General features: G+C 41.0%; 1 protein-coding gene across 3 annotated transcripts in view; it reads left to right on the forward strand.

Moving 5' to 3' along the window:
* The first annotated feature begins 1,288 nt into the window (after positions 1-1,288).
* The window catches only part of LOC144606069 (TRAF-type zinc finger domain-containing protein 1-like), a 36,386-nt gene continuing 20,921 nt past the window's right edge, over positions 1,289-16,753 (forward strand). For 2 of the 3 annotated variants that reach the window (XM_078421869.1, XM_078421871.1), the window contains exons 1-4: positions 1,338-1,523; positions 7,140-7,202; positions 12,202-12,337; positions 16,067-16,120. In XM_078421869.1, the coding sequence (XP_078277995.1) occupies positions 7,159-7,202; positions 12,202-12,337; positions 16,067-16,120 (234 nt within the window). In that variant the 5' untranslated portion in view covers positions 1,338-1,523; positions 7,140-7,158. The other variant, XM_078421870.1, reaches the window with a different exon arrangement.

The raw sequence follows: 16,753 nt of genomic DNA on the forward strand, positions 1-16,753 counted from the left end.
ATTGGTGAGACTGAAATCTCAAAGATTTGGTAATTTACATCCCAGGGATTTGAAAGAATTAGCTTTAAAGTCAGTGGACGTTTTGATAACCATTTTCCAAAATTCTTTAGCTTCTGGAATTGTACTTGTGCATTGAAGGGCAGTAATTGTGACCATACTATTTAACAATGGAAGCATTAAGACACAAGAGAACTAAAAATCTTTTAGCCCAACATCATTTGAAGCGAAAATGCTGGAGTCTATAATGAAGGATGTACATGGTGTAGAGAATGGAAATTACAACAGACCTGGGCTCTCCTCCAATTCTTGCTTCTTGAGCATCCCTATTTTTCATTTCCTTCACGGACATACTTTTGGGTGTTTACGATACCAGAAAAATCTGGAAACCTCTCCTCAGACCTTTACGTCAATTTGAAAACACTTCAGGACATTTAATGTCAAGTGCAAATTTTAGTTGTTTAACTTCAAGCAATTACAATTACAATAAAAAAAGACCAGTCATGATCACATTAAATGGCGGTACTGGCTCGAAGGGCCGAATGGCTTACTCCTGCACCTATTGTTTATGTATCTATGTATTATGTGACTCAACAGCATTATTACCAATTTGGAATTGAGTGTCATTTATTTTGCCCAATGTTAATGGAGATAAATCGGTCAACAAATGTTGCCCAATAATAATGGAGATAAATGGGTCCACGAACTGAAGCACCAACCTAGACACAAGGCACAGCAGATGCTCATATACAAAAAAAAAGTTACAAGGTGCTGAAGTAATCCAGCATCTCTGGAGAACATGGCCAACCTTTCTGATTCAGATGTGTAGGAAGGAACTGCAGATGCTGGTTTACATCATAGAGTCAACATGCTGGAGTAACTGCGGGACAGGCAACATCTCTGGAGGAAAGGAATGGGTGACGTTTTGAGTCGAGACCCTTCTTCAGACATTCAGATGGTCCATAGAGGCCAGGTTCACATGGGTGGGCCAAGTGTTAGGGTTGGAGGGATATAGACCAAACGCAGTCAGGTGGTAACTAGTTAGTGTAGCTGTGTAGACACGTTGGTCGGTGTGGGCAAGTTGGGCCGAAGGGCCTATTTCTACGCTATCTCACTCGATGACTCTGCGATTCTACTCAAGGAGGGGCGGGGTGCTGAGATTGACGTTGGGGGCAGCCTGTAGGAAGCGCGGAGCTGCGGGTGTCGGGTGGAGGCGGGACGTCCTGTGGGGCGCTCTGATGGACGCCAGGGGCAGCCTATAGGAGACGCGGTGCTGCGGGTGTCGGGCGTAGGCGGGACTTCCGGAGGGGTCGGTGTGTGCGTCGTTGCTGAGGTGAGTAAACATCGGGCCGCCTGCGCTCAATTTTGTTCGGTGTCTCGCCCCGGAGACGAATGTGGCCGACAGCGCAGGACTCCCGCAAAGAACTCTTGCAGAACTGTGTGTGACTTCACCCCTCACCCCCGGGACATTTCTAACCCCCTGACACACCTTGGACTCGTTGAAGGGGCTTTTGCGGCCGAGGACGGTGAGTGCGACGGCTGCTGCTTCCGCCCGGGGGTCACCCTAAACCAACACCTCCACCAATGCCAGCGTGGAAAATAAGCCCCTTTTCAATGTTTTTAAACAATCTCGACATAAAGCGCCTTTTAAGGAAAGAAAGTGTGAATGTCCTTTTGAACAAAGTTAAAACTCGGTTGAATTAATCTCCCTCCCTCCCTCCCTCCCTCCCTCCCCCCCCCTTCCCCAACTTGCCAAAGAAAGAAACTGATGCAAGTTGTAGTCATGGTTTTCGTTTTTTTAAATCCTGCGAGTGAATGTTGTTTTTTTCCCTTTGAAACCTGCGACTTCCCTGTTGTCGAATGAATCTTTATTACTGACGTAAGAAGGGATCCATTATTGGGATGGTTTCACTGACGTAATTGGAAGGACAGTCACAGGCCAGGGATAACACTTGATAAGATGTCCCATCACTCACGGGTCGCCCTGCAACTTTTAAGGCGATTTTTAAATGTAACTACTTGATTTGGAATATATATTTTTAAAATAGCATCCAAATACGTTTTGATTCAGTTCAGGTGTACAGTGTTTGATTATTGTTGTAATGTAATTCTTCTGCTGTCACTGTTTTCTGATAACAGGGTTCGTGGTTTACAGTTGACTTGTTGACAGACATCGATTGTACTACTATTGTGATTTTAAAAAAATTACACAATCATTTCTGGCAATGTTGCAAAAAGAACAACTTCCGTATGAAACTCTTTCAACTGATTTATACAAAAGAATCGTGGAATCTCTTTCCTTTGGCTAAAGTCTCTCGGGGGTTGAGGATGTGTTGTTTGCTCTCCAGTTGTATAGCCTGCAAGGTTATTGATGAAGCCAAAGTAGGACCTGCAGACTGACACCGATGGAGCAGGGGATGCTTGGTGGATGATTGGGTAGTTTGAACGGTAGTATGTATACTGCTTCTGCCATTACCATTGACCTTCTAACTTCCTGTTTTGAAGTCAGATCCTTTATGGGAGGTTGAAAGAGGGTTTTTTTAAATTGCAGATCTTGCATGTAAGGCTTATTGTCTTGCTTGCTAATGAATGAATCGGCAATGACAGAGCTAGGCCTCCAACTGTACACAACCTCCTGTGTTGTGTACATAATGCAGCTTAGTGACTGAAATTGGTGTGACCTTGGTGTTGTTCACACAGTTTGAACAGATTTCCAAATGTCCTGTATAATACTAATCCTGTCAAGATCTTGTTGAAGTTGAGGTGAAGTATTGTGGTAAGAATCATTTGCTTAGAGTATTGGGTTGAATGTACAACTTTGTTTACCACCTATGGCACTGGTTTGCTGTGGACCTTTAATTAAGGTAGCAACTTGTATGTTATCATGGATCAGATGCAATATGGAGACAGATTTCTACAGACAGCCAAATGTGTTAAGAATCTCCCACTGTCTCAATTGGAGTCAAAGGCTTTTATGAGGTCAAAAAAGACCAGTAGTTGATTAGACCCCTGTATTTATTTTGGAGTTGATGTCTGGTATTGTCATGTTTATTGTGCCTCTGGGTGGACAGAATCCTTGCTGTGAAAGGGGAACAGCTCTGTAGCCACTGTGAGCAGGTAGCACCGGTTGGAACCCTCAATTGTGATTCAGTCTTTTAACATCATTCCACAGTTAACCATCTGGTCCAGCCTCATCGCCGAGTCCGACTGTCAAAAGTTTGTATCACAAACGTTGGCTATCATCTCACAGATAGCTAGGTCATGAAAGGGTGCAAAGGAGATTCACCAGTATGTGGCCTGAATTATTTGCTAGAAGTATACTAAATTATAAGAGGCAGAGATAAGATATATAGTCAGAATCTTTTGTCTCATGGAAGATGTATTAAAATCGCAAGGACATAGGTTTACGATGAAAGGAAGGAATATTTTAAAAGAGATTTGAAGGGAAGTTGTCCTGCACGCAGTGATCTTTGTGAAGTGATGCCAGAGAGTGTACTGGTCCGTGAATAGGCATAGAAGGGTACAAACCTAATTGAAGCAAATGGACTGGTATTGTTGGGTGAAACCGTTGCCATGATTTGGGAGGCCCAAAGCCCCCATTCTGTGCTGTGCAAATCCATGATTGTGTATGAGCAGGGACAACGCTGATTGCAGAGTATTTCCAAGACCTTTCTGTGTTTTATCTGTTTCCAGCATACGAATTTAGTTGTGATTTGTTGAATTCCAAAAACATTTGTTTCAAGAGTCTTTTTGCCTTTGGTGAATATAGCAGATATATTGCTTGCATGAAATCCATAAGGGGTAAGAACAGTGTTAATATATCTGTAAAGTTTAGAAAGTACTGGATTTTGTGGGTTGTTCAGTGGTAAATTAATGGAGATGTGAGTTCAGGTGCTGCAGTTGCCCTCATTACAAAACAAGGGAAAGGTCAGCCTGGGCTGGTGTTCTTGAATTGTGTCCACAAATACATAATGGAAAATATATGGGTGGATTTCAGGTGAGGACAAATTAAGCCGTGTTGTGATTGAATAATCTGTTGTTGTCATTATTTTGTGCTGAGGGAATGGATGTTTAGGTCAGGGACTGCACAGCTGCTGATGTGCATCTTGAGTGATACCGCAATTTGAATTGGCATCTGCAGGGGGGCGGACAAACTAAATGCGTAGGTTTGTGAAAATACCCAAGGAAATATTTGTGTTTTAGTGAGGTTTTTTAATGTTCTTGGGTGTAAAATAAGCTTTTTAATATTCTGGATCAAAAATTGACGTTAAATCCTTCAATGTGAACTTGGAATTTGCCAATGAGCAAATAATTAGTTCACAATTTTGTTATCATGGAATTCAAACATTTTATCTCACATTTCCCTTGCATCCTCTTGATGTCTTGGAAATTAAAAAACTTAAAATTCCCCTATTGATCAGAAAACTATTCAAAGTATACTTAAGTCAGGGCGAATTATTGTTGATTACGCATTTTGAAGGAGATAAACCAACTAGATTTTAGCTTTTGATTGTAATCTGGTTGGCAGTGTGTCAATTTAATCGAGTAATCAAGTTTCACTGTACCTTAATTGGTGCACGTGACAATAAACAGACCTTTGAAATCTTATTCTGTACTGATGCTCTAGTCTGTCATTTATTAGTAATTTTGTTGATAGTAAGCATGTTTCATTTGTGGGCCTCTTAAACAAGATATAAATTGACTAATTTGTGTTTTAAAACTATCATTTTGCCAAATTTGATTTAAAAAAAATCAAAACCGGTAGGAAATTCAAATGCATCTGAGACCAAACAATTATCGTACCTGACTATTGTGGTTCAAAATCATGGGACACATTATTTGAACCAGCTATTAGAGGAACTGGACAGTTGTGTTATGTTCAATATGTGCTATTCCAGAGCAGCAATCTATTGGTGGGGCTTATTCACTCTTTGTATTTGTGCCACTGACATCATGGGTTGGTACAATAAATGCTGTGATAATAGCCCATTTAAAATTTCAAAATACACTGATGTGGGAAAAAAAACCCCATTGGTCCCCTAAATTGTTCCTCATACAGCCAGCCTTCAGTCCAACTTTTGGAGGTTCCTGAGCGTTATCAGGAATCCTGCAGTTAGTCCTAATAACACTCTTCACTCTCTATGCCACCTATTTTAGTGTTACCTGCAAACTTACTAATCATGTCTTGTACATGCTAATCCAAATCACTGTCAAATAGCATTGGGCCCAGCACTGAACCCTGAGGCACACTATTAGCCACAAGCCTCCAGTTCAAAAATCAACCATTCACCAACACCCTCTAATTCCTACCATGAAGTCTAATTCTGTATCCAGGTAACTAGATCTTCATAGACCCCATGCAATCTAACCACCCAGAGCAGCCTGTCTTATGAAAACGCATTGCAGAAGCCCATATGGACCATGTCTACTGCATTGCCCTCGTCAACCTTCTTAGTTATCTCTTCAAAAAACTTGAACAAATTACTGAGATCTCCCATGCACAAAACAATGTTAACTATCCTAGTCAACCCCTGCCTTTCCAAAAGCATGTAAATCTTATCCCTCATAATCCTCGCCAGTAATTTAATTACTACAGAAGTTAGGCTTGCTGGTCTGCAGTTTCCAGGATTTTCTTCGCAGTCTAGTTTACTTTAGTTTAGAGATACAGTGCAGAAACAGGCCCTTTGGCCCATCGAGACCGCGCCGACCAGCAATCCCCGCGTATTAACACTATCCTACACACACGAGGGACAATTTTTTTAAACATTAACCAAGCCAATTTACCTATATACCTGTACGTCTTTGGAGTGTGGGAGGAAACTGAAGATCTTGGAGAAAACCCACTCGGTCACGGGGAGAACGTGCAAACTCCATACAGGCAGCACCCATAGTCAGGATCGAACCCGGGTCTCTGGTACTGCAAGCATTGTAAGGCAGCAACTCTACTGCTGTGCCACCATGCTGCCCTTCTTAAACAAAGAACTTCTTGAGTCCGCCTTAAACAGAGACACCACATTAGCCAGCCAACAGAGGCATATTAGCCACCCAAGTTTTAAGTCCTTTCAATTTTGTCACAGCAGATTTTATTTAATGTTTTGGAAATTTGTGATTTTGTGATCCAGGATTCTCTATGGTCCATAAATCAGTGTCCCTGAAATGATGTCAGGGAATTTTGCTTAATGCACAGAATTGAAACTTCCTTTGGGGAAACCGAAACTGAAAGTAAAAGTACTGAATGTGTCAGTTGAGCTTATGACTTGTCTGCAATGGTGCTGGTATGTTAATCAGAAGAAAGAGCTAAGATCTTTTCTTGACTAAAAGGTTTCCCCAAAACAATACTTGATGAAAGTGCCATATAATTGATAGTTTGATTACTATAACATAGGTGGGTGAAGATGGTATCCATGTCTTAAGTCTACATTTGTTAATATAATGGAAGATGTAAACGGAAATTCAGTCTCTGTGAACTCCAAAGTAGCTTGCTGTGAGAATTCTTAAATCTGCTGGATGTTTTTTTAAATTATTTGAAGCCTAAGAATTTGCAGTTGGTTGACATGGTGCAATTTGTTAACATGACTAGCCTTGCTGCAGACTGACGGGCTTAAAAGTTGATGTCATGTAATAGTGTGGCAGTACTCGGAGAGGCAAAGGACTACATAACAAAGTAATTGAGCAGAGTAAACTTAATAGCTGCATTTATTTTTATCTGACCCTTTGGTTGCGAGTTAACATTGTGCCGTTTGACTTGGAGGGAAATGTGTAATAGCTTGGAGGTACTGTATTGAACATTGGTGGGGCAAATTTATGATTTGTACGTGACCTATGCATTCTGTTATCATTAAACTTTGAAATGATTGACGTATTCTACGCTGGATTGGGTACTTTTCCATGGGTTTCATTATTTGCATCCTGAACTTTGGCTGAAGTTATGGTTTGAAGGAAGGCTGGAGCATTCCTTTGAGGCAGAGAAAGAGCGGTAAAAGGTTTAAAGATGTGCACAGTGATTGATCTAAAAGGCCAGCAACCTTCCATTTCTTTTGAAATAAAATGTGTACTGCCTTGTCAGTATCCTATTTGCAAAGTTTTTAGTCACCAGCAAACTTCATGAAGTACTTAATTTATTTGCCTATTTTGCTTTGCAGCTTTTGAACAAAGGTAACCATGTCTGAAGGTCAGGCTGAGGAAACCCGGCCTTGTGCCAACTGGTAAGAGACTAACTTAGATGATTACTTCAGGAAATTGCTGAAGTATGTCTTTAAAAGCTGCTTTGTCTGTCTGAGACTACAAGTTTGGTTTCTGGATTAAGCTTGTGGAATAGTTGAGTCATGTCCTAGGAGTTGGGTGTAACATTTCACTGAGATATTTATCCAAAGTCTATTACAGCAGGGCAGAAGATGTAAATTTGTTAAGTGAAATACTTCCTGAATGATTTAGTATCCATATTGTTTATAAAGTATTTTCATATTCTGAGTGTCTACAAATATAGATGCATTATTTACACTTTTTGGTGGCTACAATGTCAAAAAAGTCTCAATGTTTCTCTTGATTTATTTTATATGGTGTTGGTTTCCTCTACCACCAACCTTTCATGCAAGCAAATATCAAACCCCCTTGTTAGTATTTATTAGTTTATATGTTGTTCACGAGGTGCTTGGCAACAGCAATGGTTTTGAATGTCAAAGGTTGGTGATTAGATTTTTGCTTGTTGAACATGGTCATTGCTTAGCCCTTTTGTGACTGCACTGTTAATGACCATTGATCAGCCCATTATTAAATGCTGACCAGACCATGCTGTGTAAATGCTCTGCTGCTTCATCTGGTGAGGAGTCATGAAAGAAAGATTATTGAAGGTGGTTAGTCTAGGAAATCCAGCAGTAATGTCACAGTGCTGTTATGGTTGACTTCCAACAACTTCAACAATGTTCTTTTGTGCAAAGAAAGACTCGAGACAGTGCCACGATGCTTATTGATTTCAGCTTTATTCAGGCTGCTTGATGCACGCTGGTCAAATGTGGCCCTGATGTCAAGTCATTCTTGCCTCACTTGTAGAATTTGTCTCTTTGGTCCATGTTTGGACTAGAGCTGTGATGGGATCTGGAATGGGATAGTCCAGGTGAAACTGATGAGTACATGATGTTTCATAGCGCTGTCAATGACAGCTTCCGTCAGATTACTGATGATTGAGAATTAACTGATTAGGTGGTAATTAGACAGATTAGGTTACTCTTACTTGTGAACAGGATATGCCTGTTCGATTTTCCACACTGTGGGGTAGGTGCCAATTTGTAACTGTATATGAGAAGAGCTTGGCTGGAAGTGCAGCTATTACTTCATCACTACATTTGGGATATGTTGGGGCAGGCTTGGCGTATTCAGCCCTCAAATGTTTCTTAATGCTGGAGATCTTTGGAGGAACTCCTTTGGATGAACAATAGACAATAGGTGCAGGAGTAGGCCATTCGGCCCTTCGAGCCAGCACCACCATTCACTGTGATCATGGCTGATCATCCACAATCAGTACCCCGTTCCTGCCTTCTCCCCATATCCCTTGACTCTGCTGTCTTTAAGAGCTCTATCTAACACTCTCTTAAGCATCCAGAGAATTGGCCCCCACTGCCTTCTGAGGCAGTGAATTCCACAGATTCACAACTCTGAGTGAAAATGTTTTTCCTCATCTCTGTTCTAAATGGCCTACCCCTTATTCTTAAACAGTGGCCCCTGGTTCTGGACTTCCCCAACATCGGGAACATGTTTCCTGCCTCTAGCGTGTCCAGTCCCTTAATAATCTTATGTTTCAATAAGATCCCCTCTCATCCTTCTAAATTTCAGTGTATACAAGCCGAGTCACTCCAGTCTTTCAACATACGACAGTCCCCCATCCCGGGAATTAATCTCGTGAACCTAGGCTGCACTCCCTCAATAGCAAGAATGTCCTTTCTCCAATTTGGAGACCAAAACTGCACACAATGCTCCAGGTGTGGTCTCACTAGGGCCCTGTACAACTGCAGAAGGACCTCTTTGCTCCTATACTCAACTCCTCTTGTTATGAAGGCCAACTGATCTACTTGCTTGCAGCTCAACACCATCCAGGAAAAAGCAGCGCACTCCTAAATCTTCATTCCTTCCATCGGTAGTGCACAATGGATATAGTATTTTCCATTTACAATAAATACTGCTGTTACTCATCCAGGCTACTCTGACAGAATCTTTTAACCAAAGATAGGCAAAATGCTGGAGTAACTCAGCAGGACAGGCAGCATCTCTGGAGAGAAGGACTGGGTGACGTTTCGTGTCAACCCTTCTTCAGATTGCAGATTCTAACGTGAGGAAGGAGCAAGGCTTCAAGAACATGCAAACACCAATGTCAATATCTTTCCCTCTTAGTTACACTTTTTGCAACTTGGAAATATGTAACCACCCGTTCTTTGTTGCTGGTCCTTGATCTTTGAATTTTTAACTAAACTATGCTGTGGAAGTGCCTTCACCATGGTTCAAGGAGCTTGCTCGCCATCATCTTGTCATGGGGAATTAGGAATAGGGAATAAATTCTGATCTTGCTAGTGATGTCTAAATCCTGAAAAAAAGATAGTGGGGAAAACAGAGTGACATTTGCAGAGAACTGGAAATTGGCATGAAGCCTGTAGCCCCAACAGTCCCCCCCAGGTACATCTCTCTCATTATCAAATAATTGTCTTGTTATATTATTTAGTTTTATTTGTTCTTCTTCATTTTCTCAATGTGTTAGCAAAGTGGAAATTTCTCACCCGTATACATCATACCTAAATTAGTGTCTGCAAAGTTGCTATTTATAGGGTATAATTCTGATGTCTTTAAGAATATTGAATTAAACCTTCCGTGGAAATTAACTATTATATCTGTATGTAAAAAGCGGCTGGAGTTGAAAAATTGATAATATTTAATAAGCAGACAACAGATATGCCATTTTTATCATTTTTAATTTATTTGTTTGCTAATTTGTACTATCAGTGTTTCATAAACTTGTGTTCTGTGCCCAAAAGTGGTTCTCTGAGGGATTGTAATGTTAGGTTCTATTATCAAAGTTGGCTTATTCTAACGGGAACATTTCAGAATCAGAATAACCTTTATTGTCATCCAAAAAAACAAGTCTTTTGGACGAGATTTTGTCACCCACAGTCCAACAATAAGAGCAATAAAAATAAACAATTACACACGCAATCACAAACCAACACAAAACAAAAAAAAGAAACATCCATCACAGTGAGTCACCTCCAGTCACCCCCTCACAGTGATGGAAGGACAGAATGTATTTTCTCTTCCCCTGCCATCTTCTCCCGCGGTCAGGCTGTTGGAGTTGCCACATTCCATGCCGCGCCGGACGGTGAAAGGTCCGCGGTGGGCCGACCCAAGCCCCGCGATTCGGGGCGGGTGAAGACGCAGCCGCTGCCGGAGCTCCTGATGTCGGCCCCCACCCAGGGGGTTGCGAGCTTCCGACGTCCACGCGGCCCGCGCTGAAGCCTCCGAAGGCGAGTCGCAGCCACTCCCGCAGCCTCCGAAGGCAGCCAGCTCCGCAGATGGTAAGTCCAGTCCACGGGATCAGCGAACCAGAGCCCAGGTAGTTCCAGGTGCTTGGCCGATGGTAGGCCGCAGCGGGAACGGAGACACGACCCAGAAGATAAAAGGTCGCGTCTCCGCTGGGAAGAGACAATTTTACAGTTCCCCCCCCCCCCCCCCCCACATAACACACAACCACAAAAAACCCCACTACATATCTAAACACTACAATTAAGACAAAAAACACACAAAGACAAACGGACTGCAGGTAAGCCACAGCTGCTAGGGCAGCGTCGCCATTAAACCGAGAACTGGTGAAAAGAATCTTTGCAAAACTTGCATTAAAATATATTTATATCTGCGAACTCATTTAATGTAATGCCTCATCAATGCAATTTCTGCTCCAAACAGTTGTGTATGTGGAAGTATTTAATTGGCAGTTTCAGTGAGTGTCCAGCTGTGCAGAAGTAATTTGTTATTTCTCAACAGGAAGACACTTGAGGTAGAACAGTGAAGATTGCTGATGTGAAATTATTTTGATCAGCGTCAGCCATAAAATTATAGGGGCTGACCTGAAATGATAATGTCTAACACTTCTGTTGTCATAAGCTAGTCACTACATTCGCTGCAACGCCTACTGGAAAACAGAGCTGCCTAAGATTAAATTCTTACAGGGCCCCACCTATAAAGACTGTCCGCCCTAAATTTAAACAATATTCAGGAAAGATGTGAATCACTATTAAAACAATAGGCCAGAATTCAGGCCAAAACTCGGTAATGGGGGTGATTCCCCATATCTTTCAGCACTTTTACATTACAAGTATGAAGTTGCCTTTTCTGTTTTGGACAGTGTTAACCTGCTTAACCTGTTCCAATAAAAAAGGTGAAGCCCATTGCAGTAGGAAGGCCTTTGCACAATGTAGCCCAACTGTGAAGCTGCCATTTTGGAATGCCCCGATGTTTAGAAACATTCAAAATTGCTAAGATCTATCGAGTGGATGGAAGATTTTTTCCTAAAAATCACTTCAATTCTTAATCAATTAAAAGGACATTTAAACACCTTTTGAATAATTAAAATCTATTTAAGCTAAGTGATTAAAATTAAATTAGTTATTTTATCGGCCCCTGGTAGCGAACCTTCTGGACTGCTACGGAACTCCAGCAAGTTCCATTATATTTCCTTGCATTCCCTCTTTTGCAATGAATTGGAGTTGGATTATAATGCAGCTGTTGTACAGTCATGGATACCCATCACCCAAAAGCAACATAAGCAGACTTTGCAACAGAGATGCATGCTGTTTTCCCGCCTTTGGTTCCGTTGGGAGCTGAAGCAAATTATATGCAATTTTATTCACCCTGATAGTACAGATTTAAAGTTAAATCTGAGATGCAGTCTGAAGAAAGGTCTCGACCTGAAACGTCACCTATTCCTTTTCTCCAGAGATGCTGTCTCACCTGTAGTTACTCCAGCTTTTTGTTTATCTGAGATGCTCAGAACTGTTACCTTTAAAATATAAATGTCTATCATTTAAATCATTGTCGAAGATTCTGTTTGTTTTGTAAACAGCCTTACACTGTGCATTGTTGGCAGCTGTATTACTGCACAAATTTAAATGTACAAGTGGAGCAGATGCTGTTTACTTTAAACTTAACAATCTTTTTCATCGTCAGCAAACGAGACATTCCTGCAACAAACTTCACCATCCATGAAATCCATTGTAGAAGGAACATTGATCTCTGCAGGTTTTGCCATGAACCGTTTCCCAAATCTGAGATGGAAGAACACTTTGAAACAGAACATGCACTGGTAAGGTCTTCAAAATGGAGTCTAATGCTGTATGGTAACCACAATAATGTTTTTGGTTTCATTTTCTATCAATTATCTCCCATGTTCCATAAAGGCTCTGCCCTCTGAGATTTTTCTTATGGGCCTGGCTGCCCTTGTGTACCATGCCTAAGAGATCTTTTATTATATTAATTGAAAATTGTTCTGGAAGGCTACTTCATGGTGGTTAGCATTAACACTCTGAACTTGACTAACAATCGTTGTTGATTACTTGTTAACAAATTAACTGAGGGATCCCTCGTCTCTTAAATGCTCTTCCCACTCAACACCAACCTCCTTGTTTTAAACAGTTACAGCAGCCCTAGCAAAACTCAGATCTAGTTGGACGAAGGATTAACCGTCACTTTGGTGGTTTAGTTCTTGTGGCAGATTTCCACACCGGGCATTAGGTTTACTCATTGACTTGGGAGAATTGACTCCGTTTATCTTGACCTGTACAACTTTGAATGTTGAGATCAAAATCGGTTCTCTTGTGTGAGCTCTTTCTTTTTGGTCCAGGGTAAGTGTTTATAACATGAAAATTCAGAGATTCTAAGGAAATGCTATGATTGTAAATAGATATTACTGTTCATCGTTAAACAGGCTTTTAAATAAGTGAGCTACCAGAGTTTAATTGTTGTATGTACCAATAAGGGAGCAGTGACATTTTTGGTTGCTGCAGCTCAACAGGCCCATAAACGGAAAAACACAAAAATGTATTATAATTAAGAATGCAACAAGTTAATAACCGTAACACAGGTGCTCCGCAACTTATGATGGGGTTATGTTCCGAGAAACCCATCGAAAACCGAAAATATCGGAAGCCGAAATGCATTGAATACACGTGATCACGTGGCCGGAAACGAGCTGCAGCTCACTACCGTTTGCACCATCGCGAAGTCGAAATATGGGAAGCCGAAGCATCGTAAGGCGGGAAGCACCTGTACAAGGTACCTATAATGGTGCAAAAACAAAGAATGTAATGCAACCAAAGACACAGTCCATAGACGATCATAGTTGCTGACATCACAAAATGCTGGGATAATTCAGTGGGTCAGGCAGCATCTCAGGAGAGAAGGAATGGGTGACGTTTCGGGTCGAGACCCTTCAGTCTGAAGAAGGGTCTCGACCTGAAACTTCACCCATTCCTTATCTCCTGAGATGCTGCCTGACCCGCTGAGTTACTCCAGCATTTTGTGATACCTTTGATTTGTACCAGCATCTACAGTTATTTTCCTACACATCATAGTTGCTGAAGTCAGTGCCAATTTTATTTTCTTTAAAAGATCGAGTCTTGGCTTTAGAGGTCTGTTGTTCTGGCAGTGGCATTGGGTCGGTGATGCAGGGGTTAAATCGGCTTGGTGATGCTGTTGGTGCTCTCCACCACCACTCTTTGCTGCTGCAGGCTGTGTGATCTGCACGTTTGTCTGACATCTGTGAGCGCCTTCAGTGGCACCTGTTCCATGTGATGCCGTGGCTACTGCAGGCCTCTAGTTGCCCACACCGCATCCCGTTCACAGGATCTTCTCCTGTACTACTTCTGTTGTGTTGCATTCAAGAGCAGGATGGCTACTGAGAAGAAGCGGTCTCTGAATTTATTGGTCATGGTTTTCAGGCTCCCTCCTGTACCACCTTCCCATTGTTGGTAGCGACATGAGAACATGACTAGGGTGGTGTTGATCTTTAATATTGGCTGCCTGTTCGGGTCAGTGGTTCGATAGATACCTTTTGCTGATGGAGGGTTAGTACCTGTGATACACTGGTAAATTTCTACCACTCTGCAGTTTCCTTTGTTCCACATAATTTCAAGCAAAGTCCAATTTTTCATACTGCTTTTTACTGATTGCAGTCTTGGAAAATGTATTTGAGTTAATTTATGTAAATATTATACATTCATGGACCACACATTCCCAGTAGCCACACAATAACTTTTTGCGTGAAATGTATCTCGGTGGTTAGATAACATAATGCTCTAGCAATTTATGGTATTTGAAGAAGTGGTAATTCTGATTTCTAAGAACCTACACTCCTTTCGTCTTGCATTGTATGCATAACTCTGCCGTTTCGAAAGTACCTTGTTCTTAAACATTCTTTGGTTGTGGTAGAATATCATGCATATTTGTAATGTCAATATAGTTGACCCAATCAAATTATTTTAAAGGATACGAAGTAAAAGAAAATTAGCAGATGCTGCAATTTGAAGTACAAACGGATAATTCTGGAAATACTGAGCAGACATTTTCTCTGCATTCTTCTTTCATCTTCCCCTGTGCAAAAATATGCCCACCAAAGGAATTTCATGAAATCAAAAAATAGGTACAATGTTGCCTGGCAGGTTATTATGTTTTTTGAATCAAAAATCTATTGATACTTTAAAGAATGGGAATATTTTTTAGTTCATAATCAAATTACCTAAATCTGGTTGATGATAAGTCGTCCAAATACCCATGAAACAAAATATGGGTAATTTGATTACTGCAGGAAATATGCTGCATAATATGTAAACAGTAAAAGCTGTATATGCAACTGGTTAGGCAGCTTTTGTGGAATGAGGGACGGCGTTAATGTTTCGGCTTGTAATTCCTTCATCGGGCAGCTTTGAACTGAAATATTACCTGTTTCTTTTTCCACAGACACTGTCCGACCTACATAGTGTTTCTCGTATTTCCTGTTTTTTATTTCCAATGCCCAACATGTGCCATTTTTTAAATCAAAATTCCACTATTTAGTTTATAGATACAGCATGAAAACATGCCCTTTGGCTCACCGAGTCTGCACTGACCAGTGATCACCTGTACACTAGTTCAATCCTATATCCTAGGGACAATTTACAGAAATTAATCTACCTACAAACCTGTACATTTTTGGAACGTGGGAGAAATTGTAGCACCCGGGGAAAACCTACGGGATCACTCGGAGAACATACAAACTGTACAGACAGCACTGTTAATCAGGATCTGGCACTGTAAAGCAGCAACTTTACAGCTGCGCCACTGTGTCACTGTCTAATGTTCCAGTGGTTGGCTTTAATTGGGGGTAATGTGTGTTTATAGACTCGTTTGATTTTTAAACGGAGATAAATGAAATTAGATCAGCAGTTCAGGCTATCTGTATCCTTGCACTCGTAGTATGTAGTCAAAGACTAATGAGAAGAGCCATGGGATCCATTTCCAGTGTTAACAATACTCAAATTTTTCTTTGTTCATGTCAACTTTGACAGTGCTTTAATTATATGGCATATCAGATACCAGAGCAAAATTTATTTAGTTTATCATGCTCATCGAATGTGTTAGAGGTCTGGATTTGATAGGTGATCAATATCTCACCAGTGAAACTGGTCTCTGTGGTTGTCCTAGGTGTGCTACACTTAATGTATGATATGCATATGCATATGGTATATGATATGCTTTTAGGGTAAAACGTGTGCTTGTTGTGGTTGCATTTTTAAGTCTGGGACTCAGCCTTATCTGTCACATGCATTGATTTTCCAATACATTTCACTGGATGTTGGTTATTTTGAACCCTTCTACACTTCCCTGGGGCACTAAGTCTGATTGCTTTCTTTTACTGTCTTCATTTGGACGCGTTAATCCAACATAGATATTTTCTGTTTTGTACAGAGATACGTCTGAAGTATTGGCCTTATCTGAAGAAACCAGTATAAAATACACATTTGTATGTGGGGTCTGAACCTTATCTCTAATGTTACAGGTCAACTGCAAATGCAACCAGAAGATAGAAAAGAATCAGCTGGAGAAACATGAGGTGTGTATCTGTGACGTGCGCTTTTTGTATTTGAATGGTTCTTATCTGGCAAACATAACCTTCCTTGCCTTTGTGTATCAAATGCTGTTCTTAGCATCCTGTAAGAATGGATAAGCATTTGGTGCTTTGAATCTTTGTCAGCATTCTGTCAAATTGTTCTTGATCTGCACGAGTTCTTATAATGTGCCTTTTGCTCGATATCTCCTGATGCTCTAATCGTTTAGGCAAAAAATGTTCACTTCCTTTTTTGACATTTCAGTTGACTTAGAATTCCTATCTTTTTGGGTTAAGATTGTACATTTTATAATTTGGGGGGGGGAGGGGGGGTCTCTTTAATTTGGCGCTGTACAGCTCAATTTTAGAATAATGGCATCTTAATCTGAATTTCTTTACAGTAAAAGTAGAGATGTGCAGCTCAAATGGGTCTTTTGGCTGCCACATCCATGCCTGTCTTTTCACAATCTACTCTAATCCTATTAGCCTGCACTGGGTCCATATTCCTCAATACTTTGTCAATTTGAGTGTCTGTCCAGATGTTTCTTAAACGTAATTGGAATTGGTTTCTTATTGCCACATGTACAGAGTGAAATATCTTTTTGCATGCGATCCAGGCAAATCATACCACAAAAGACC

This window comes from Rhinoraja longicauda, chromosome 25 (assembly GCF_053455715.1).
Source record: "Rhinoraja longicauda isolate Sanriku21f chromosome 25, sRhiLon1.1, whole genome shotgun sequence".
Classification (NCBI taxonomy): Eukaryota; Metazoa; Chordata; class Chondrichthyes; order Rajiformes; family Arhynchobatidae; genus Rhinoraja; species Rhinoraja longicauda.